The sequence below is a fragment of the Arachis hypogaea genome, chromosome 15 (genome assembly GCF_003086295.3).
Source record: "Arachis hypogaea cultivar Tifrunner chromosome 15, arahy.Tifrunner.gnm2.J5K5, whole genome shotgun sequence".
In the NCBI taxonomy this organism is placed as follows: domain Eukaryota; kingdom Viridiplantae; phylum Streptophyta; class Magnoliopsida; order Fabales; family Fabaceae; genus Arachis; species Arachis hypogaea.
Genome location: NC_092050.1, coordinates 124953922 through 124978424, shown reverse-complemented (window position 1 = coordinate 124978424; position 24503 = coordinate 124953922). Strand labels below are relative to the sequence as shown.

Genomic DNA, 24503 nt, shown 5'->3' with positions numbered 1-24503 from the left:
ACCACCACTAGCATACCATCGTCCACCACCATAGTGGTCGCCACCTCTTCTACCGTCGTAACCCTTCTAACATCGCTGGCATTGCCTCCACCCCGACGACTTTCCCGAATGTTGGAGCCTTGAGGTACAGTGACATCATAAAATGACTTTCTCTACCTTGGTGTGTTAGTGCATACACAAAATTTATGATCTCCACCTCCAACTTAGACTCGGAAGAAGTCAGTGAACGGAGAAATGAACCAAATAAGAGGAGAAAAAAAAAGAAGAGGAGGAACTGAAGATTATGATGAATTGAAGGAAAATCGAAGAAGAAAAAGAATAGGAAAAAAAATAAAAACAGAGAATGAAGAGAGAACGTAAATAATGAAAATGAATCCCTTTTTAACTTTTGATTTTGACTTTAAATTTTAAAATTTTAAATTTCAGGGGTAAATATACATATAAAGCAAGCTGAAAAAGAAGGATACAAAAAATGAGATAAAATCATCAAAAATGTGTTATAATATAGATGGTTTTGATATAGGGGTGTTATTATAATAAGGACCATGCAAAAAAAAATTTAGTCCTAAATGATGCAATGAGCATAAATAATGTAATAAAAATACGTGGATGATCTTAGATGTGTGACACGTCTTAAATGCACTAATTCATGAACCTTATTTTTATATAATAGGATGTCTTAAGTGTCTATTTTTCAATATCTATGTCTTAATATATTATATACACAAACTAAAAGGTGTCTAAAATAACGAATATAATTAAACACATGTATAACGCATTAAGAGTAAAGTATCATTTTTGTCCTCAACGTTTGGGGTAAGTCCTAAAGTTGTCCCTAACGTTTCAATCGTCTTATTTAAATTCCTAATGTTTCAAAACTGACTCAATGTTGTCCTGCCATTAGGGATCCGTTAACAGAATTGACGGCAGAACAAAATTGAGACAATTTTAAAATGTTAGGGACTTAAATAGGACGAAAACGTTGGGGACAAAAATGATACATAGAAATAAATTTTAATTTTATCCTTCAATAACATCATTTTTTTACTATGCATAGTATTCAATTATTTTTTAATCACATCTAAATAAATTACACTTAATCATATTACTTTTATTTTAAATAAATTAAATTTTTTTACAATTTTACCCGTAAAGATTTTTAGTTATCATGAAATGTTTGTAGAATGATTAGTATATAAACTTGCAGAAAGGAAAAAAATAATATATATACAATAAAATATAAATTATACCTTTTGTCTCTAATGTATCAAAATTTTTTAAAATTATAAAAAAATAAATTTATTTAAAATAAAAGTAATGTGATTAAGTGTAATTTATTTAAATGTAATTAAAAAATAATTGAATACTATGTAGTAAAAAATTAATATTATTGAAAGATAAAATTAAATTAAAATTTATTTTTTGTATTGTTTTTGTCCTTAACGTTTTCGTTCTATTTAAGTCCCTAACGTTTCAAAATCGTCTCAATTTTGTCCCGCCGTCAATTCTGTTAACGGATCCCTAACGGTAGGACAACATTGAGTCAATTTTGAAACGTTAGGGACTTAAATAGGACGATTGAAACGTTATGGACAACTTTGGAACTTATCCCAAACGTTGGGGACAAAAATAATACTTTACTCAACGCATTAAAATAAAAATCTTTTTAACTTTTTAAGTATTATATATTTATTTTTTAAAAATTCAAAATAAAAAAACTCGGTCGAGTTTCCAAATTTGGGTTCGACCGACTGATTCTCGGTTAATTTTCCGATTCAACATCATTTGGGTTAACAATTTTGATTGTCACCGAAACCAATTTCTTACTGTTCGAACCGGTTTCCAAAACCATGGTACTGGCTACAATGGTGCCATATGCGGCCCCAAGCCCCCAACACCAACCGTAGTTACCATTTTCATCGTGATTCTCGTAGTTCTATTTGATGGGTGCTGAGAAGAAATGGCTCTTCACCCTTTTCACTGCAGCATTCCTATCCCTCATGATCATTCTCTCTTCTTTCACTTCCTTAACATCTCCAAAGCCCTTCCCCTCAATTGTAAATCACGGTGCTCTGTACCCTCCCGCATTCGCCTACTTCATCACTGGCAGCAGAGGCGATAAGGACCGCGCCTTCCGCCTGTTGCTGGCAATCTACCACCCAAGAAACCGTTACCTGCTTCATCTTGGGAAGGACGCTGGGGACGAAGAGAGGCGGAGACTCGCGGCGGCAGTGACGTCGGTGCCGGCGATACAGGCCTTCGGGAACGTTGATGTGGTCGGGAAGGCTGATTATGTGACGTATTTGGGGTCATCGAACATTGCCATCACTCTCAGAGCTGCTGCCATTATGATGAAGTTGGATGGTGGTTGGGATTGGTTTGTCACTTTGAGTGCCCTTGATTATCCCCTCATCACCCAGGATGGTAATGCCAATACGGTAAATTCTGTTTTGGTTCATGGGTTTGCACTTTGTAGTTTCTACTGTGAATTCTTTCTTTCTTCATTTCTTTGATAAGGTAGCGTTTAAATTGGGAATGGAAAATGTCCTCGAGTCCAGACCTTGACTTCAGTTAGGTTAAAAACGAGAGGAAAGCATGCTTTTTGTCTTTAACTTCTGCGATTTTTTTATTCAAAAATACTCCCAACATTTATTTTGATTCAATTTTGTCCACAAATATTTCGATTTGTGCACTTTTTTCCCTAGTGTTTTAGATGGAGTTAACGTCTAGGATAATTTTGACACGGATTAAAAATCGTTAGGGATAAATTGAATGAAATTAAATGTTAAGGATATTTTTTAAGAAAATTACAAATGTCAGGTTTCTGGTAGTTGGACCTGGATAGCGGTAGTCCAATCAATAGCAAGAAAAGATTGTTGTTGCCTGTATTGGTTTGATGATGAGCTGGGAAGGTTTCTTTAATCTTTTAGGAGCTTTGTTTTGGTTTTGGTTTGGTTTAGGAAATTAGAGTTGTGATATGAAGTAGAAACTTTTGTTTCTCTAGTGATGGTTATGAGAAATTATACTCAAGTTTTAATACTAGATTATGGGAAAATTGTTTATTGTGATTGTGTTCTTATTTCTGTATTCCCTAGTTTTGTGACCTTTTTTCTGCTTTTTTATAGTTTCTATACTACAATTGGCTTGGAGTTTGGTTACAATAGGTAGGGATAAGAAAACCAAAGATAAACGGTAGACTGTCTCATTTCAGTAGTGGTTTAGATAATACTGATAGTATACCTTCAATAAACTTGGTATATAATTGCATAAATCATCCACAATTTAGTCTTTAAACATACAGGGAGAGTTAAGGTGATTTGAATTGATTCTTAATTGTCATTTGTCAACCATTTTTAAGATTTAGGCTTAGTTATAGATGAAATACTATAATTGATAGATTAAGATAAAATGTGTATGCTATATCTATACTTTCAAGAATGGTACATATTAAAATATCTCTGGTTTTCTTCCTATGTAAATTGGAACTTGTCTGATGCAATTATATGACTTCCAATTAGGTTGGAGTTAACGTACTTTGAAATATTAACTATCATAGAAGGTTTGGCTGAGCTCTATTGTGTATAATGATTGTAGTTGCATTGAAGTGAATGAAATATTTTAATTGTTATATTCCCTCTAAGATTTCACCTTTTCTACTTCTATTATGTTATTTGGAACTGTAAAGTTAAGTTCGTTTTTTATTTATAAATCTGAATGTCATATGGTTGTCAGGCTGGACTGGGTGCTGTGGATTAATATGATTCACATTTAAACTTGTGTTGACCATGGTTAACGAATTTGCTCAAGACAGGTTTTCTAGTTAATTAGTATTTTTGCGATGGAATGTAAGCGTGTATTTTCTGCCAGAACTGAAACAACATTTGAGTTGCCTAAGGAAAAGAAGCCTAGAGTTAAAATGGATAAAGATGCTTTTGATGGGAGAGGGGGAACCAGAAAAGTGAAAGAGGAGCGGGGAAATAGAGGGGTGTTTGGTAGGACCCCAATGGTAATAAGGCCAATTAAGGGATTTAACGAAGTATTTTATAGGAGGAAAATGTACAGAAAAAAGAGAAAATAGGGGAGGTTCCAGATATAAATAACAAGAATTGAGTCCTAGTGGGTTAGCTTGCCTAGATAGGACTTAGGAGGGGATGATCTGACTTACCCTAATAGGAGTACACACTGTCATTTTTCAGTTTTAGGAAATGATTGCAATTTGAGCTGCTGAGAGCATACTCAGTGCTCTAGCTTGTTACCTAATTCCAGCTACATCTCCTTTTGTCATTTCTTCTTTATTTTCCTAATTTGGAAGGTTTGGAACTGCTCCCTTCCTTGCTGACCCACCCCCTTATGCTTCATATGATCATATCCCATTCCTAAGCTAGCGTTTATTTGGAGGTACTGAGACGGAGTCTGGAAAACTGAGACTCAGCATCATGTTTGTTGGCCCAAAGACTGGTACTAAAATTTCAGTCTCCGTCTCCAAAATTTTAGTACTTCCAAAAAGTGGGGATATAGGGGACTAGAATTTTTGGGGACAGAGACTAAAATCTAAATAATATTTTATGACCAAAATACCCTCGTTCTAATTAATTGATTCCAAGTTTACCCTTTCTGCAAATCAAATTAGGGCTACTTTTTTTGCAGGTTCTCATTCATTAATATTCTCGTCGCCAGGACCACTGCTGCGTCATCGCCGTCGTAGCTCCAGCAAGCGAATCTAAGCTTGAGTAGGTCCCTGAAAATTAGCATACAAAGTTATCAATCCAATTATAATTAGGGATTATGTAATCATCTAGACAAAAAATGCACCCCCAAATTCGGTGATATGTGACAAATGAAAGAGGAAAGCAGGGACGAAGAGAAAGAGAGGAGAGCAGAGACACATCTCCAAAGTGAAGAGCAGACTTGATAAGGAACGACGGTGGCGGTGGCAAGGCAGATGCAGAGGCGGCGAAGGGCACCAAACAGACGACCTTGTGGAGTACCTAGCGGCGCGATTGAGAAGCTTTGGAGATGCTGTGGTGCGCTAGGCTCGACGGGAGAGTCTCCTGCGCCAGCGTAAGCGGCGGTGCCGGCGGAGGGGTTGACGGACGGCTTGTGTCCTCGCTGCTCAGTTCTTCGAGCACAGGGGAGAAAAGGGGTGAAGCTTCGTGAAATTTGACATAGGTTGAGAAAGGGATTAGGTTTTATAATCTTAGGGGTATTTAAGTAATTTGCAACATTTCACTCTTTACTTTTATTTCAAACCAAATAGGAGACATAATTCAGTCCTGTACACTTTTACACCAAACACAATACTGAGACTCATTTCAGTCTTTGTCTCCCAGTCTTAGTCTCAGTCTCTCTTCCAAATGCTACTTAGATTTTGGCCCTTTTTGAAGTCCCAATCCTTCTCTACTGGATTCACACCTCCTCCCTTCCATTCTCGGTTCCTCTCCTCCAACAATATGGTTCAATCCTTGATTTCAGCCAATGTCTCCAACTCCAAGCTTTTATTTCAGCTTGTAATAAGTTTTAGCTTGTTAGTGAAGATTCCTTTAAGAATTTCGGTATCAACATATTACATATGCCTAGGAAGTTTTTCGAATTGGTCTATGTAATCCATTACAGGCCCAACTTGTCTCACCCTCAATAATGTCCCAAATGGGTCCTTCTCCGCCCCCTGGTTGGAGTGTACACAACACCGCTTCCCTGAATTGATACCAAGAAGGGAATGCAACTTGGTTCTCCTATGCTTGAAACTAGTTCAACACTCAACTCTAGTGTGAGAAGCACAAGCTCTATTCATTTGTCTCTCTCAGTTACAACAAAGTAATGCTCTATCTTCAGCAACCACCCCACTGCAAAAACCCACCGCGGGAATGAGGGGGGTATCTCCCTCTTGGTGGTGAGACCAAGAGTTACGACGCTCTTTGTGGCAGTAAGGAAAGTGGCAAGCATCTCCCCCAAAGCCTAGATCCCCCTCCCATCAGTCCTCTAGGTTCATCTTGTGGATCTCTCTCCGTGGTAGAGATTGATCCCTCGAGTGATTTCGCTGTCAATCCTTCACAATGTGCAGCATCTCATTGAACTTTTCTCAAGAATATATATCCTTCCTACCATGTTAGCATTAGCAATGGGCTCACACGGCTCCCAAGATGAGAGCTCTGATGCTAAATTGTAAGAAACCACACAAGAAAAGGGAGAGAATAGGTATAGTATATTATTTACTGACAGTAAAGCTGGGTCTCAACTCTATTGCTTGAGAATAAAATCATATTTGAATTAGGAAAGAAGAACATAAAAATGAGGCACTATACTATAGCAGCCTCACACTGCCTATATACATATTTTCTCCATGACACAGTCACAAACCGCATATTCTATTGCCAGATTAGCAGTCTCTTAATCCTCATTCCCCTCAATGTTTGCCATATTTCAATTTTACCCCATGAGTTTCATTGGTTTCAATTATACCCAAGTGTTGATTATGGTTTCAATTTCGCTCAATATGACATGCTAAATTGTTAAGGGAAGTATTAAAACCCCAAAATACTCCTAATAATTGAATACCTCAAAATTCAACTTTGTCATTCTTGTTTCACTGTTGCTGCATCTCTTGTTAGAGCCTTCAGCTAGTCTCGCGTCGCTTATCGTGTTACAGGCTCAACTTGTTCTTCCACTTTTGTTGAAGTTTGTGTTGGATATGTTTACATGCTTGGTTGACATGATGGACAGATCAAATATTGTGGCATTCCATGTAAAAAATTTTTTACCTTGTCTTGGTTGCTCTTGATCTTCACCGTCAAGGTCCCCCACCTCCAAGAAGATGAAGATGAAGAAACACCACTTCCAAAAAGATGACCAAACTTAGATAAACATAATGATATTTGGGTTATACTACTTGGGTTAAACACCCATCTCGCTATCTCTTTTGAATTTGGGTTGATATCTGAGAAAACCAGTCAGGAGTGAGGTTTATTAGGATATTTTGGGGTTTTCAAATTATTGTTAACATTTTACCACTATCCACACTCTATTGTAAAATTGAAACTATAATAAAACATTTTTATCATTGAAACCAATAAAACTTTTGGAGTAAAGGGAACAAATTGCAAACAATGAGTATTTTTAAGGCTTAATCTGGATGCGTAGTTTTAGGCATCCTGAATAAATTGAATCTGTATAGTTACTTTTCCAATGATGATACTATTAGTAATATGATTGATATTGTCACAAGAGGATCTAATATCGGCGAATAGGTCATCCGTTGTCATAAATAACAAAGAAAAAAAGTAGATACTCAAGTTTCTCAATAGGAAGTGTCAAACTTTATAAAAGAAAAGAATTACATTTTGCACCATGAGCATGATACATATTATGTACTGAATTGAACCGAATACTGCTAGTTGTAGATGCAAATTATCACCAGATCGTGGACAATGGAGCAGATGAAGGCTGGAGAGAAACCATGTAAATGATATATGTGTAGAGGGGAACTTGTTCAATGCAATTCAGTACAGAAGAACAAATTTATGAGTAAAATAGTTTGATAAAGCATTATTAATAACCTGTTCTATATTCTGGGAAGGAAATCGAAGGTGGAATAAAATGTTAACACTAAAGCTTTTGTCAAAACACTCTTCAAATGTGAAATATATACTGTTGCTTTTCCTTTTGCCCCATCTGGAGAATGTCCTATGAGAGATGCTAGTTAACTCTTGCACCCGTTCCCCTTTTAAAGAATAGGATATCATTTGCCTCTGAGATTGCAAGTAATTATACTCTATTTGTTGTTGTTAATGATCTGACATAGCGTTTAAATCAACTTTGTTGTTCCAAAGGTGTCAATTAAGCTTGGCATCAATGAACTTTTCTCAACAGTATTGCAGTCCAATACCATCATTTTATTTTCTTTTGATGGTCTAGCTGATGAAATCCTCTATATACTTAAGAATTTCGTCAACTCAATTATCTTGTGCTTTGTTTTGATCAAGTCAATTTAATTGTGTATCTGTTTGTTTTATTCTATGTTGTACTCCCAACTCAAGAACTCTTGTAGTGTTATGTTATTATAGGTTATGAAATGCTCTACATATTACCGAGAACAATTTTTACTTAATCATTCCATGATCTGTTTATGGACAACTGATTTTGTTTCTTGATATGATCCATTTTTGGTTTTTTCCTCCCATCAGAATTCTCTGATTTACTAATCCCTCTCTTTTATCTGTACCAGATTTGTCCCATGTTTTCTCTTCTGTTAGGAGGGACCTCAATTTCATTGACCATACCAGTGACCTTGGATCGAAAGAGTAATAAAAATTACTGCTAATCCTTCTAGCTGTTATTTCATGGCTCTCTTTCATATGATTAAAGATCATATATTTATGATGTATTTTTATGTATGCAGAAGTGATAGAATTGAGCCTATCGTAGTTGACCCAGCAATATATTTATCAAGGCGAAGTAAAATTTTTCAAGCCACACAGAAGCGGAAGACACCTGAATCCTTCAAAATCTTCACAGGCAAGTCTATTCTCTCATATTCAGTCAGTGCAACACCATCTTTGCAAATGGGAGGTGTCTTTCGTGAATCTTTCCTTCGCTTGCAGGTTCACCATGGGTAATCTTGAGTCGATCATTCCTCGAGTTTTGCCTTTTTGGCTGGGATAATTTACCTAGAACACTGCTCATGTATTTTACAAATGTTAAGTTATCTCAAGAAGGTTATTTTCACTCGGTCATTTGCAATACACCAGAATTCAAGAACACAACAGTGAATGGTGACTTACGATACATGATCTGGGACAATCCTCCACAGATAGAACCACAGAACCTTAACATCTCTGATTACAATAAGATGGTAGAAAGTGGAGCTGCTTTTGCTAGGCAGTTCAGGGCCAACGACCCTGTCCTGGACATGATTGATGAGAAGATTCTCCACCGTGGACGGAATCAAGCCGTTCCAGGGGCATGGTGCTCTGGCCTGAAGAGCTGGTGGAGGGATCCATGCTCCAATTGGGGTGACGTTAATGTTCTTAGGACAGGACCTCAGGCAAAGAAGCTCGAGGAGTCTGTTTCAGACCTCCTTGACAATTGGAACTCGCAAACCAATCAGTGCAACGCTGCCACAGAATACACACAAGAGTAATAAATATTCAATGGAGTTGTGCGTAAGCACCATGATTTAACGGACCAGTCAGTAGAAGTGACAATTTAATGGAAACGCATCATTTGGTTACCGACGTAATCTAAAATTTGGAAAGTGGGTTGATGAGGGTGAATGAGACTCCTCGCATAGTGGCCTTTGCAAGTTAGGTGCAGATATGGAATCGGAAGACGGATGTGACTGTATTACTCTGGTGGCTTAGTAGTTCTGGTGGATCCTCCGATACCCATAAATTATTTTGATGTTCACCCGGCTTCCATTTTCATCATGTAACATGTATGTTCTGTACTGTATGTCTCTTCTCCACAATGATTCTCGATAACTTGAGAGCAAAGTTCATTCTTGTTGAGATCTTATTCTCCCTTCCCGTATTCTCTCTTTACACTTCCATGGTGCAACTACCCTAAAAAATTGTCAAAACGGATTAAATTGAACAGGTTTAATCAGTTAAGCGTTTTACCGACCCAAAAAAACAAATCCAAGTAATTGGCATACTCTTCACTCATCAATCCCCTGTCACTTCACCCTGAAAAGCAGCTTGAAAACCAAAATAAGGACTACCACCCTCCTTTGCTATCTCATTTGTCTAAGCGTTGTTCTTCGTTCATTCCTGCTGTTTGTCTTCATTTCATCATTGTAGAGGATTACAGATATGATGAAATTACTAAATACAGTTTAACATTTTATTCTCTTTTTCGGACAACAATTATAGTTAAATTTTGTTTTAACTGGTTGAACCCTTTGCAAGTATATTCAGATCTAGTTTTTAGTGGGGAATCTGCTATATCCAATTATGATGTGCTATCGTTTAACTTGTATATCTGCTTGTAAAATCTTGTCATTCTTGATAATTGGATTAACCAACAATTATAATGCTTTTGTTGCTTTTATGTGGGGTTGGACTCCTTATCTGCAAGAGTCAATGACGAAAGGAGAGTGACATTATGTTACTCGACCAATGTAGTCCTTGTGTTCGATGAGCCAAAATTGATTGCAAACTCAAGGAGGTCGAGAGAGAGATTGTCGAAGAAGAATTCGAAGATAAGTTTTAAAATTCAAGGAATTAGGCCCGGACAGTTATTTGGTAAATTGATGAGCAAGTTACGTGTCACAAAGTGTTTGAGCTTAATGGCCCTATAAATTGACGAGCTGCAAAGGGATTTAGGTTGGAAATAGGTTTTACAAACACACTTTCACAAACTCTCACATTCCAGCAATTTTTTGAGATTTTGTCTTGAGTTAGTTGTTTTTAGGTTTCTTCCATCTCCTTTATTTTCTCTTTACAAATTTTGTACTTTACGTTTTTGTAATTTAATTTTATTGCAAAATTTAATCTCGTTTCTGTTGTACTTTGTTAAATTCTTCGTTTTATTCGAAAGGCTGAAATTCTGTTAAGTGTTCTTTATATTAAATTGTTCAAGTGAAATCAGTTTATTTTATATGGTTATTTTCTGTAAAATTCTTTTTTCTTTTATCATTTACAAAGTAAAAATTTTGATGCACATAAAATTAATATTCCATAAAGGAATAAGTTTCTCTCCTCAATATTCCAACCACTAAAATTATTTACAATCGTCAAAGTTATTGTTTGACCTTGACTGGTTAATAATCTGCATAACACATTAGTAGTCCCAGAAATTTATCTCGGCCAATCTGAGAGTAATGCGTGATTCATCTCGACTAATTGTTTGACACGTGAAAGGATTATTCTTCAGCATTTTTCACTAGAAAAGGAAAACAACTTAATGTCATCTTTATAATCTTTGGCAAATCTAATTAACACTTTTTGAGGCTCATGAAAAAAAAAAAAAAAAAAACCCTAAAAAATGCACTTGGTGAGGCTTTCAAAACTAAGTGCAGATAGATATGGATTCTGAACTCCAGCTCAACCAGGCAAGAAAGAAAATACAACAGTACCTATTCCTAGTTGAAAACCTTTACATGATCATTGTTTAACGCATTTGCATTGTAAATAGCCCTGGCGAACTAATTAATCCTAACTATTAACTAGGGAGTTAGCCCCTCAACCGTTAAGACGCATTCATAATCACTGTAAATATTCACTAAAATAATGATCTTTTCAAAAACCCAATTCTCAGCACAAAATTAAGAGTCCGAAATTTAATTTCAAGAAAAGCAAACATAATCTTTTCGTTATCACCTAATGGAAAACAGAGAAGTGGAAATGCTGCGCAGCGCTATCTTCCCCATACGACGTCGCGTTACCAACTTCCGCCGCTGCCTCCGAGATCCTTCCAGAACCTTCTACTCCTCTGCCTTTTCGGCCCTTCAAAGGCGAAAGCACTTCTTGGAGGCCATGAACGACGAGCCAGTCGCTGTTATAAAGTTCAGGGGAAATCACCGGAACGCCGTTGACCAATAGCACGTCTTCCGTTGACTTCGTGACGTTGAGCGTGAACCCTCTCTCGTAGGTCCGAATTAGAGTACCCTCCTCCAACGTCAAAAGATCGCTCCAAAGGATCTTGCAAGGCACGAGGTGGTGGCGAAGAATAGACGAGTGACCTCTTAGTCTTGGGTTGTTGTTATTAGTTGCTGCCACGTGGCCCCTTGTGGCGTTGGTGGACGTAACGACCTTGTCCATGGGGGCGAAAAGCGTCAGCTGTGGGCGGTTCCTGATGGCGAGAAACTGCGTGTCGAGAAGCTCAGCCATTAGGAAGCAGCCTTTGGATCTCAGAACGCTGCTAGCTTCTTTGAAAGAAAAGGCTTCGCCGGAGGAGAACGACTTCCGGTGGTTCTTTCTTCCCGCAAAACACGCGGCGGCGGAGGAGGAATAAGGATCCGTTGTTCCAGTGCGGTGGGGGATTTTGGCTGGAAGCTGGAAGTACGGGTCGAAGAAGTGGTCGGTTGTGAAGATAACGAGAGAGGCGTCTCTGTAGAGTGGCTCCGAGTTGACGGTAACGTTGTTAATAGAGAGACTGTCGGCGGAGTCGGTGGTGGTGGTGACGGTGAGGGAGTGGGATGGGAGAAGGGTGGGGATGTTGGCGCCGAAAGGGAGTGAGATTAAGCTGTGGAAGGAGAAGGCGTTGGGAAGGAGGTGGTAGCGGAGGAGGGAAAGAGTGGGCTGCTGGAGAATCTTGAAGGCGGCGTCGGACGGGGCAAAGACGGTAAGAGAGCGGGTTCTTGGAGAGGCGAGGGTCTGGGAGGCAAGTTCAAGGTTGACTGCCATGGCGTCGAAGCCGGATGCGGACAGGATTTCAGCGGCGTCGAGGATGGCGGAGGAGGGGAGAGAGGAGGAGATGGATAGGAGGAGGTGGAGGACAAAGAGAGAAAGGAAGTGTTTGGTGGAAGCCATTGATGGTTGAGGTTTTTTGTTTGGAAATGGAGACCCGGAAGTGGAAGGGTGGTGATTGGTGAACTGAACCAAGGTGGGAACTGGGAAGAAGGGTTTGTTAATTTTGGCGGGAAGAGGTTTATACGTGGGAACCTACAATTCGATTCGAAGAAGGCAGTTGCCTCGTTCGAGAGGTCAAGTGGTCAACAGAGTCTGGTGGTTCGCGATTAATATAAAATTTTAAAAATTACCAAAATTAGCGAGTCTAATTTACTCAAATTTATTAATTATTTTTAATATATTTATTAATTATAGAAAATATCATTCGCTGATGAGAACATTTATAAAATCAAGTCAAATAATTAAAATTGCTAAAAGTGAATGAGAATGTGATTGAATCGTATTCAGAAAAAATATTTCTGAGACATGCAAATTTAGATACTTAAAAGTGAGTTCCAAGATGTAAATAAAGAGAGATGTGTTCTGTTTAAGTATCTAATACTTTGGATGTGTTATGATATAGATGTTCATCATTTAATAAGGGGATAAGTATTGTTTTGGTCTCCAACGTTGAGGGTCCGAATCGAAATTGTCCCCATCGTAATTTTTTATTTAGAATCATCCTTAACGATTTTTTTCGTATTAAAATTGTCCTTTTAATTTTTTTTGGACAAAAATACCCTCACCACTACCAACACAATTACCTCCTCTACCACCACCACCAACACCAACAGCACCACCACAACCAACACCAACACCAACACCACAACCACCACCACCACCAGCACTACCACCACCACCACCACCAGCACCACCACCACCACAACCTCAACCACAACCACAACCACAACCACCACCACCAAACAGAAACAGAAACAACACCAAACAGAAACAGAAAGAACACCAAACAGAAGCAAGAAAGCAGAGGCGAGGTAGAGGTGGCGAGGCGGCAAAGCAGAGGCGGCAAGGCGGCGAAGCAGAGGCGGTAAGGCGGCGAGCAGAGGCAGAGGTGGCGAGGCGGCGAAGCAGAGGCGGCGAGCAGAGACGGCGAGGCAGAGGCGGCGAAGCAGAGGCAGAGGCGGCGAGGCGGTGAAGCAGAGGCGGCGAGCAGAGACGACGAGGCAGAGGCGGCGATCTCCAACGGCGACGGGACCACCACGGCGACGGCGGCTCCAAGCTTCGCCACCGCCGTCCCCCTCCCCCTTTCTCCTTCCCCCTCTCCCCTTCCCTCTCCCCTTTCCCCCACCCCCACCCCGGGTCCTTTCCCCCTTCTCCCTTCACCGCCGCTGTTCATACCCTGGGTCGAACTGACCGACCCGGGATGATTGGTGGCAAAGCGACCGACCTCTTCAGGTCTGACTGTCCAACCTCTTCTTAAAAAAATCGGCCAAATCGACAGGAGAGCCCAGTAAAGGGCCCAAACAGTGGAACACGACCCAAATCCAAAGGCAGTTCCAGCCTGCAGAGATAAAGGCGGTTCCCTTAAAGATAAGCTGACTTCACTCAAGATAAAGATAAGATAAGATAACTAACTTATCTTATCAGAAAGGTCAGCCCACCCTACTATAAATACACTGGAGCACCCAGGTATAACTCATACTCTGATTCTACATAAAACCTGCTTAATACCCGTGCTAACTTAAGCATCGGAGTCTCTTGCAGGTACCCCCCACCCTTCGGTGACCAAGGATCAGCAGTGCTGCAAATCCAACAAATTGGATACAACAGCTCCGGCAGTCATCAGCCAGCCGGACACGTTATCTCCGACCAGTACAGAAGATCTCGTCCGAGATCGACCTCCAGTTTCAGGTAACCCTCGGAACATTGGTGCCGTTGCCGGGGAACCTGGAAGTCATCCCATCACCATGGCGGACGACCATGACAACGACCACGATTCGGATTCAGAAGACAGAACGCCGCACAAAAACGCGGACACTACACTGAAAGATGCCCTGGAAACCAACGGGAACAAAGACTCACCAAATCCAGGAGCAATAGAAGCACTTTAAGATCGCTTGAAGCAACTTGAAAAAGAAACCCAACAACAACGAGAGATCGGAAAGGATCTACAAAGAGAGGTACGGCGACGTCGAAAATTGGAAGAAAAATTACTGCAATTAGAAGCCGATCTCAAATCAAAAGCCCCTCCGATAACTCCTGAGAAAAGCTCACGCAAAGAACAGGATCCATTCACCAGGGAGATCATGAAAACCAAAATCCCAAAGGACTTCAAACTCCCGAATATGACTTTATATGACGGTACCACAGATCCCAACCACCATCTCAGCAATTTCAGAAGCAGAATGTACCTTACCGACGCCTCAGATGCCGTTCGCTACAAAGCTTTTCCAACAACTCTCACGAAGACAGCAATCCGATGGTTCGACAACTTACCTCCAAAGTCCATCTCAAACTTCGATGACCTGGCCAAAAAGTTTTTGGCCAGATTCTCCATCCAGAAAGATAAGGCCAAGCACGCCCCCAGTTTACTAGGGATCAAGCAAGGAGATCGGGAGAGCCTCCGCAACTACATGGAAAGATTCAACAAAACATGCATGGACATACAAAGCTTGCCAACAGAGGCCGCCATCATGGGACTCATCAATGGCCTACGAGAGGGACCATTTAGCCAATCTATATCAAAAAAGTACCCTACCTCCTTAGACGAAGTACAGGAGCGAGCAGAAAAATACATCAACATGGAAGAAAACGCTCGATTGGGAGAAACCTCAAAATCGGGGGCCTCCTACCGTGACAGAGACAAGGAATCTAAAAGAAAAGAAGATCGACAAGGGGAGAAAATGAAAAAATACCAAAATTACACTCCCCTCAGAGCATCCCTAGTCGAAATATACAAAGAGGTCTACCATACAGAAAAAATTCCCCCAGCACGGCCCCTCAAAGGCAAAAGGGGAGGAGGAAATCGGAAGGAATATTGTGAATATCATCGGGTCAGAGGACACTCCACCAACGAATGCTTCGACTTGAAAAATATCATAGAAAAATTGGTGAGGGAAGGAAAATTAGATCGATTCCTGGCCACCCGAGATGATGATCAAAGAAAGAGGCGAAGGGATGAAGATACCGAACGAACAGAACAATCACCTCGGACACCAGAAAGACATGTCCACATGATACATGGCGGATTCGCAGTAGGAGGGAACTCCAAATCCTCCCGCAAAAGGTACCTCAAAGAAGTATTTCATATCGAAGGAGAGGAGGAAGCACTCAACATCCAGCGATAACATTCACTAAGGAAGACGCGTCCGGCATCATCACAGGACACGACGATCCCATGGTTATCACCATCATATTGGCAAACGCCAACCTACACCGCACCTTAATAGACCAAAGGAGTTCTGCCGACATCTTATTCAAAACAGCCTTTTGATAAACTCGGCTTAGAAGAAAAAGAACTTAAAGCATATCCAAACAGTCTGTTCGGGTTAGGAGATACCCCAGTTCGACCACTAGGATACATACCACTACATACAACCTTCGGAAAAGGGGACCAATCCAGGACCCTCAAAATAGACTACATCGTAGTCAATGTAAGTTCAGCTTACAATGCTCTCATAGGTCGGACAACACTCAACCAACTCGGTGCAATAGTCTCGACCCCACACCTATGTATGAAATTCCCACCTTCAAAAGGGATAGCTACGATAAAAGCAGACCAGAAGATGGTACGTCGCTGTTATAACGAAAGCCTAAACCTCAGAGGCAAAAGAGAAGAGTTCCACACAATCGAGTTGGGCGGAGTTCAACGATGGGAAGATCTTCGTCCCCAACCAAAGGGCGAGATAGAAAAAAATTCAGATCGGGGACACCCCGGAAAAAATAACTAATATCGGTACAATCCTCAAAAGAGATTTAAAAGAATTACTAATACAATTCTTACGAGATAACGTCGACCTCTTTACATGGAAAGCCGCAGACATGCCAGGCATAGACCCTAAACTAATGTGTCATAAGTTGGCAGTTTACCCAGTGTTCATACCCTGGGTCGAGCTATCCGAACCGGGATGTTCAGTAGCAAAGCGACCGACCTGTTCAGGTCAAGCGGACCGACTTCTTTACGAAGAACTCGGCCAAATCGACAGAATAGCCCAGTAAAGGGCCCAAATGAAGGAACACAGCCCAATCCAAAGGTGGCCCAAGCCTACAGAGAGAAGGGCGGTTCCATTGAAGATAAGCTGATCTCACCCCAAAGATAAGATAAGATAAGATAACTAACTTATCTTATCTAAAAAGGTCACTCAACAACTACTATAAATACACTGGAGCACCCAGGTATAACTCATACTCTGATTCTACATAAAACCTGTTTAATACACATGCTAACTTAAGCATCGGAGTCTCTTGTAGGTACCCCCCACCCTCCGGTGGCCAAGGATCAGCCGTACTGCAAGTCCAACAAGTCGGACACAACAGCTCCGGCCGTCATTAGCCAGCCGGACACGTCATCTCCGACCAGTACAGAAGATCTCATCCGAGATCGTCCTCCAGTTTCAGGTAACCCTCAGAACATTGGCGCCGTTGCTGGGGACCTGGAAGTCATCCCAAAACCATGGCGGACGGCCATGGCAACGACCACGACTCAGATCTAGAAAACAGAACACCGCACAAAAATGCGGACACTACACTAAAGGATACCCCGGAACCCAACGGGGACAAGAACTCACCAAATCCGGGAGCCATAGAAGCACTTCAAGATCGCTTAAAGCAACTTGAGAAAGAAACCCAGCAACAACGGGAGATCGGAAAGGATCTACAAAGAGAGGTACGGCGACGCAGAGAACTAGAAGAAAAACTACAGCAATTAGAGGCCAACCTCAAATCAAAGGCTCCACGAACCACTTCTGAGGAAAATTCACGCAAAGAACGAGATCCGTTCACCAGAGAAATCATGAAGACCAAGATTCCAAAAGATTTCAAGCTCCCGGATATGGTTTTGTATGACGGCACCACAGATCCCAACCATCATCACAGCAATTTCAGAATCAGAATGTACCTTACTGATGCTTCAGATGCCGTTCGCTGCAAAGCTTTTCCAACAACTCTCACGAAAACGGCGATCAGATGGTTCGACAACTTACCTCCGAAGTCCATCTCAAACTTCGACGACCTGGCCAAAAAGTTCCTGGCCAGATTCTCCATCCAGAAAGATAAGGCCAAGCATGCACCCAGCTTACTAGGGATCAAGCAAGGAGACAGGGAGAGCCTCCGCAACTACATGGAAAGATTCAACAAAACATGCATGGACATACAAAGTTTACCAACCGAGGCCACCATCATAGGGCTCATCAATGGCTTACGAGAGGGACCCTTCAGCCAATCTATATCAAAAAGTAACCCACCTCCTTAAACGAAGTACAGGAACGAGCAGAAAAATACATCAACATGGAAGAGAACGCTCGGCTCGGAGAAACTTCAAAATTTGGGGCCTCCTACCGAGACAAAGATAAGGACTCTAAAAAGAAAGAAGATCGACAGGGGGAGAAAATCAAAAAATACCATAACTACACTCCCCTCAAGGCATCCCTGGTCGATGTATACAAAGAAGTCTGCCATACAGAAAAGATCCCCCCAGCACGACCACTCAAAGGCAAAAGGGGAGGAGGAAACCGGAAGGAATATTGTGAATACCATCGAGTCCGAGGGCACTCTACCAACGAGTGCTTCGACTTGAAAAATATCATAGAAAAATTGGTAAGAGAAGGAAAATTAGATCAATTTCTGGCCACCCGAGATGAAGACCAAAGAAAAAGACGAAGAGATGAAGATGATGGACGAGCTGAACGATCACCTCGAACACCAGAAAGACACGTCCACATGATACACGGCGGATTCGCAGGAGGTGGGATCTCCAAATCATCCCGAAAGAGATATCTCAAAGAGGTATATCATGTCGAGGGAAAGGAGGAAGCACCCAACATCCCGGCAATAACATTCACTAAAGAGGACGCATCCGGCATAATCCCGGGACACGACGATCCCATGGTCATCACTATTATACTGGCAAACGCTAATCTACACCGCACACTAGTAGACCAAGGGAGTTCTGTCGACATCTTATTCAAAATAGCCTTCGACAAACTCGGCTTAGACAAAAAGGAGCTTAGAGCATACCCGAACAATCTGTTCAGACTAGGAGACACCCCGGTACAACCGCTGGGATACGTATCACTACACACTACTTTCGGAAAAGAAAACTAATCCAGGACCCTCAAAATAGACTACATTGTGGTCGACGTAAGTTCAGCCTATAATGCCCTAATAGGTCGAACAACACTCAATCAACTTGGCGCAATAGTCTCAACTCCACATCTATGCATGAAATTCCCAACTACAGAGGGAATAGCCACGATAAAAGCAGATCAAAAGATGGCACGTCGTTGTTATAACGAGAGCTTAAACCTCAGGGGCAGAGGAGAAGCGTTTCATACAATTGAGCTCGGCAGAGCTCATCGACGAGAAGAACTCCGGCCGCACCCAGAAGGCGAGGTAGAGAAGGTTCAGATCGGAGACACCCCGGACAAAATAACTAATATCGGCACGGTCCTAAGAGGAGACTCAAAAGAATTACTGATACAATTCTTACGAGATAATGTCGACCTCTTCGCATGGAAAGTCGCAGACATCCCAGGTATAGACCCCAAGCTAATGTGCCACAAGTTGGCAGTCTACCCAGGATCTCGGCCGGTACAACAGAAGCGAAGAAAACTTGGACCAGAACGATCCCAAGCTGTGGAAGAACAAATACAAGCACTGCTAGAGACAGGATTCATAAGAGAAGTCAAGTACCCACTATGGCTAGCCAATGTCGTCTTGGTGAAAAATCAAACGGGAAGTGGCGCATGTGCACCGATTACACCGATCTCAACAAAGCCTGCCCAAAAGATCCATACCCACTCCCAAGTATCGACACTCTGGTAGATGCTTCCTCCGGATACAGATACCTCTCGTTTATGGACGCGTACTCAGGATATAATCAAATTCCCATGTATCCACTAGATCAGGAAAAGACCTCGTTCTTAACGCCAAAGGCAAACTACTGCTACATCGTGATGCCTTTCGGTCTCAAGAATGCAGGAGCTACTTATCAAAGGCTAATGAATAAAGTCTTCTCAGATCACATCAGAAAAATCATGGAAGTTTATGTGGACGACATGCTGATAAAGACACAAAGCGAAGATACACTACTGTCCGACCTGGCTCAAGTGTTTGGCACTATAAGGAAGCATAACATGTGACTCAACCCCGCAAAATGCACCTTCGCAGTTGAAGCAGGCAAATTCTTAGGCTTCATGCTCACACAAAGGGGAATTGAAGCAAATCCATACAAATGTCAAGCCATACTCAACATGAAGAGCCCAACCTGCGTCAAAGAGGTACAACAACTCAACGGGAGATTGGCCGCCCTATCCCGATTCTTAGCAGGAGCTGCGATAAGATCTCTCTCCTTCTATGCCACTTTAAGAAAGGGAAAACAGTTCGAATGGACGACAGAATGCGAGCAGGCCTTCCGAGACTTCAAGGAGTTCTTAGGACGGCCACCTATCCTATCTCGACCACGAGAAGGAGAGCCGCTCATATTATACCTCGCAGTAGGGAGCCGGGCAATAGCCATATCACTAGTCAGAGAAGACGAAAATGGGCAACAACCCGTCTACTTCATTAGCAAAGCACTACAGGGATCCGAGCTGAACTACCAGAAAATAGAAAAATTTGCCTATACTCTTATTCTAACATCTCGACGACTCCGCCCGTACTTCCAGGCTCACACCATTAAGGTTAGAACTAACCAGCCCATAAAAAGAATATTGCAGAAAACAGATTTAGCAGGCAGAATTCTACAATGGGCAGTCGAGTTGTCGGAATTTGACCTCCAATATGAAGCTCGGATGGCCATCAAATCACAGTATCTGGCCGACTTCATCGCAGAATTCACAGATACCCTGGAAACTCCCACAGAATGGAATCTCTACGTAGACGGTTCCTCAAATAAAACTGGAAGCGGTGCAGGCGTGATAATAGAAAGCAACAAAGGAACCCAAGTTGAGCTCTCCCTCAAGTTCGGGTTCCCGGCCTCCAATAACCAGGCAGAATATGAAGCATTGTTAGCTGGTTTAAAGCTGGCTAAAGAGGTTGGAGCTCAAAAACTCAACATTTACAGTGATTCACAAGTAGTTACATCACAAATAACAGGGAACTTCCAGGCCAAAGATCCCACCATGAAAAAATATTTGGATAAAACCAAGGAACAACTCGGACAAATCGGGGAATATAAGATCTACCACATACCCCGCGAACAAAATACCCGAGTGGATGCACTCTCAAAACTAGCCAGCACCAAACCAGGGGGTAACAATAGAAGCCTCATCCAGGAAATGTTGCAAAACCCATCAATCTCGGAAGAGGAAAAAGTCCTGGCCATAACAAATCAAGACCAAGGATGGATGACCCCCATAATCAACTACCTCAAAGAAGGAACACTCCCCGCAGAAGAAAAGGAGGCAAAGAGGTTAAAAAGGGAGGCACAGTACTACACCATCATAAACAACATCCTGTACAAAAGAGGGATCTCAATACCTTTACTAAAATGCGTGCCGACCTCCAACACAAGGGAAGTGCTAGAAGAAATACACGGCGGCATTTGTGGTAATCATCTCGAAGCACAAGCTCTCGCCAAAAAAGTACTCCGGACGGGATTTTATTGGCCAACCCTACAGAAAGAAGCCACAGAATTTGTAAAGACATGTCCACCATGTCAAAAACATGCCAACTTCCACATTGCCCCACCAGAAGAGCTCATCAGCGTGACTTCGCCTTGGCCGTTCGCAAAATGGGGACTCGATCTTCTCGGCCCCTTCCCACAGGGATCAGGACAAGTTAAATTTCTCATAGTGGGAGTAGATTACTTTACAAAGTGGATCGAAGCAGAGCCCCTAGCCAATGCCACCGCTCAAAGAAGCCGGAAATTCTTATATAGAAATATTGTCACGAGGTTCGGGGTCCCATATTCGATAACCACAGACAATGGCACTCAGTTCACAGATGCAGGCTTTAGAAAACTAGTAGCGGACCTGAATATAAAGCACCAGTACACCTCCGTTGAGCATCCACAAGCCAATGGACAGGCCGAAGCTGCTAACAAAGTCATATTGGCTGGACTAAAACAGAGATTACAAAATACAAAGGGAGCCTGGGCAGAAGAGCTTCCACAGGTCCTATGGGCATATCGAACAACGCCACATTCCACCACGAAGGAATCCCCTTTCCGATTAGCATACGGAACAGAGGTGATGATTCCAGTAGAAATTGAGGAAGGATCGCCAAGAGTAGTTCACTATAATGAGGGAGCAAATTCCCAACTTCAAAGAGAAGAGCTCGACTTGTTACCCGAAATCCAAGAAAGAGCTCGGATCAAGGAAGAAGCCCTAAAGCGCCGCATGGCTTCCAGATACAATCAAAAGGTAGTGCCGAGAAGCTTTGCAGAGAATGATCTTATTCTAATCCGAAATGATATCGGAACAACTCGACCGGGAGAAGGAAAGCTGGCGGCAAACTGGAAAGGACCCTACCGAGTCGTGGAAGTACTTGGAAAGGGCTACTACAGACTATCTGAACTCGATGGACGAGAGCTTCCCAGGTCATGGCACGCCTACAACCTCAGAAGGTACTACAGTTAGAAAAAAGGATATAAAAGATCTCATCATTGGATGCACTCTTTTTCCTGAAAAGGTTTTTTAATGAGGCACCAAGTTGAGACTCAGACAATCCCATATGTATATATTTGCACTTTTTCTTTAAATAAAATATATTTTAGATATTCTACAAAGATTTCAAGACGCATTAATCTGAAGCATTCATCGTCCGATTATAAAGCAACAGATCGGCAGAAAGTGAAAAACAATTTCACTGCACGATCACAATAAAGACAACCGTCTGATAAAGGTGAAAACGCGATTCACCCAAAGGACGATCTAGAGATGACAACCACTTTCTACAAATCGGCAAAGATGAATACAAAATAATGTAAGAAGTTATCGAAAGTGATCTAAAAAAGAACCTGACGAGGTCTTACAGATTGCTAAAATAATAACTTAAAGACTGGCTGACGTTGAGAAGTCGGACCAAGTCAACCCAAGTTATAAGTAAACCCTGGAAAGAGGTCTGGCCAACCCTATTAAAGAGGATTACTTTAACTTAGAAGGGCTCGACATGACAAAGTCAGCCCAAAATGAAAAGTTATAAAAGTAGTCCCTGAAAGAGATCTGACAAAGATCCAAGAAAGAGGACTACAAATAACTTAAAGAAGACTGATATAACCAAGTCAGACTCCTACTACTTAAAAGTTATCAAAGTAGTCCCTGAAAGAGATCTGACAAAGATCTAAGAAAGAGGACTACAAATAACTTAAAGGAGACCGATATAACCAAGTCGGACTCCTACTACTTAAAAAGTTATCAAAGTAGTCCCTGAAAGAGATCTGACAAAGATCCAAGAAAGAGGACTGCAAATAACTTAAAGGAGACCGATATAATCAAGTCGGACTCCTACTACGAACAAGTTATAAAAGTAGTCCCTGAAAGAGATCTGACAAAGATCCAAGAAAGAGGACTACAAATAACTTAAAGGAGACCGATATAACCAAGTCGGACTCCTACTACTTAAAAGTTATCAAAGTAGTCCCTGAAAGAGATCTGACAAAGATCCAAGAAAGAGGACTACAAATAACTTAAAGGAGACCGATATAACCAAGTCGGACTCCTACTACTTAAAAAGTTATCAAAGTAGTCCCTGAAAGAGATCTGACAAAGATCCAAGAAAGAGGACTGCAAATAACTTAAAGGAGACCGATATAATCAAGTCGGACTCCTACTACGAACAAGTTATAAAAGTAAGTCCCTGAAAGAGATCTCACAAAGATCCAGGAAAGGGATTACAAAAATAACTTAGAAATGGACTGCGAAAACAACTCGGAGGACCAACTTGAAGAAATCGGTTACGAATCGTCAGATATACAAACCGGAGCGAGAACGAACCAAAAAACAAGTTAGACCTACCTAGTCACAACCACAAAGGATCCAAGATACAAAGTACAAAAGCAATCCAAAAAAGGTTAAGTTGTAAGGTTCCAATATTCACAGAAAAAGAGATACCAAGTCAAGCACAAAAAGCGTGATATCATCTACAAGGTTATAAAAGCCTCGGAGGCCACCAAAACCTACCTCAAAAAAGCTAAAGCATGCTACCATTTGTTTTTTATAAAAACAAAAGTTGCTAGGCAAGCAACGGGAAAGTACCAGCAACTAACAAAACGTAAAGAGTTTTAAAAAAAAAAAAGCCCACAAGCCGGGCCAACTACACATCCGGAATAAAAGTTAAAGCTAAGAGTCAGAAGATCTTTTAGCAGCATCAGGTCGAGGAGACAAAGGGCGAGTCTGGAGAGGAACAGCATCTACAGTACCGTCATCCCGGTTCAAGATCTGGCAGTCGGGATCAGAAGCGGGAGGACCAACCTCGGCAGGGACAGTAGAAGTCGACACCTTGGTAGAGGCTGCAGGGGGAGGATCGACATCATCCTCATCCTCGTCATCAGGAACAACCTTGCCATCCTTGACAACGTTCTCCAAGCTAAAGAGGGTCAAGTCGCATGGAGAGGAAGACTTTGAGCAGTTCGATATAGGGCCGCTCCCATGTGTGCCAACTTGATACCACTCCGAGTAATATAATCAAAGTGATGAAGAAGCAACACATCATCCATAGAAAGAGCACCATAAGGGCCGATTTGTTGATCTACAAACTCAACCGCATCAAAGTCAGGAGCGTCAAGGTTGAAAGGCTCAATTGTTTTTTGTTTTTTACTAGGAGGGGCACCGGAAGCTGCAACAGAAGACTGTGGAGGATCGACCAGACGAACCCGAGGAGTAGGAATTGCTTTCCTCGGCCCGGGCAAACTTGGTATAGGAGGTTTAACTGGAGACTGAGAAGATCCCTCTCCGGCCGCCTTAGCCGAGATGTTTAAAGCAGCGGTCGCCTTCTTCGCTT

The 24503-nt window shown here is 41.7% G+C and overlaps 2 protein-coding genes across 2 annotated transcripts; one reads left to right on the top strand and one right to left on the bottom strand.

Moving 5' to 3' along the window:
- The first annotated feature begins 1811 nt into the window (after positions 1-1811).
- On the top strand, positions 1812-9503 carry LOC112750593 (beta-glucuronosyltransferase GlcAT14A). Its single transcript, XM_025799389.3, has 4 exons — positions 1812-2424; positions 8222-8297; positions 8396-8511; positions 8598-9503. The coding sequence occupies exons 1-4, from the start codon at positions 1944-1946 to the stop codon at positions 9134-9136; spliced, it is 1212 nt and encodes a 403-aa protein (XP_025655174.1). The 5' UTR covers positions 1812-1943; the 3' UTR covers positions 9137-9503.
- A 1710-nt stretch (positions 9504-11213) lies between these two features.
- On the bottom strand, positions 11214-12570 carry LOC112750592 (putative fasciclin-like arabinogalactan protein 20). The gene has a single exon (XM_025799388.2). It carries the CDS (start codon positions 12465-12467, stop codon positions 11316-11318), a length of 1152 nt encoding a protein of 383 aa, XP_025655173.1. The 5' UTR covers positions 12468-12570; the 3' UTR covers positions 11214-11315.
- Positions 12571-24503: the final 11933 nt, after the last annotated feature.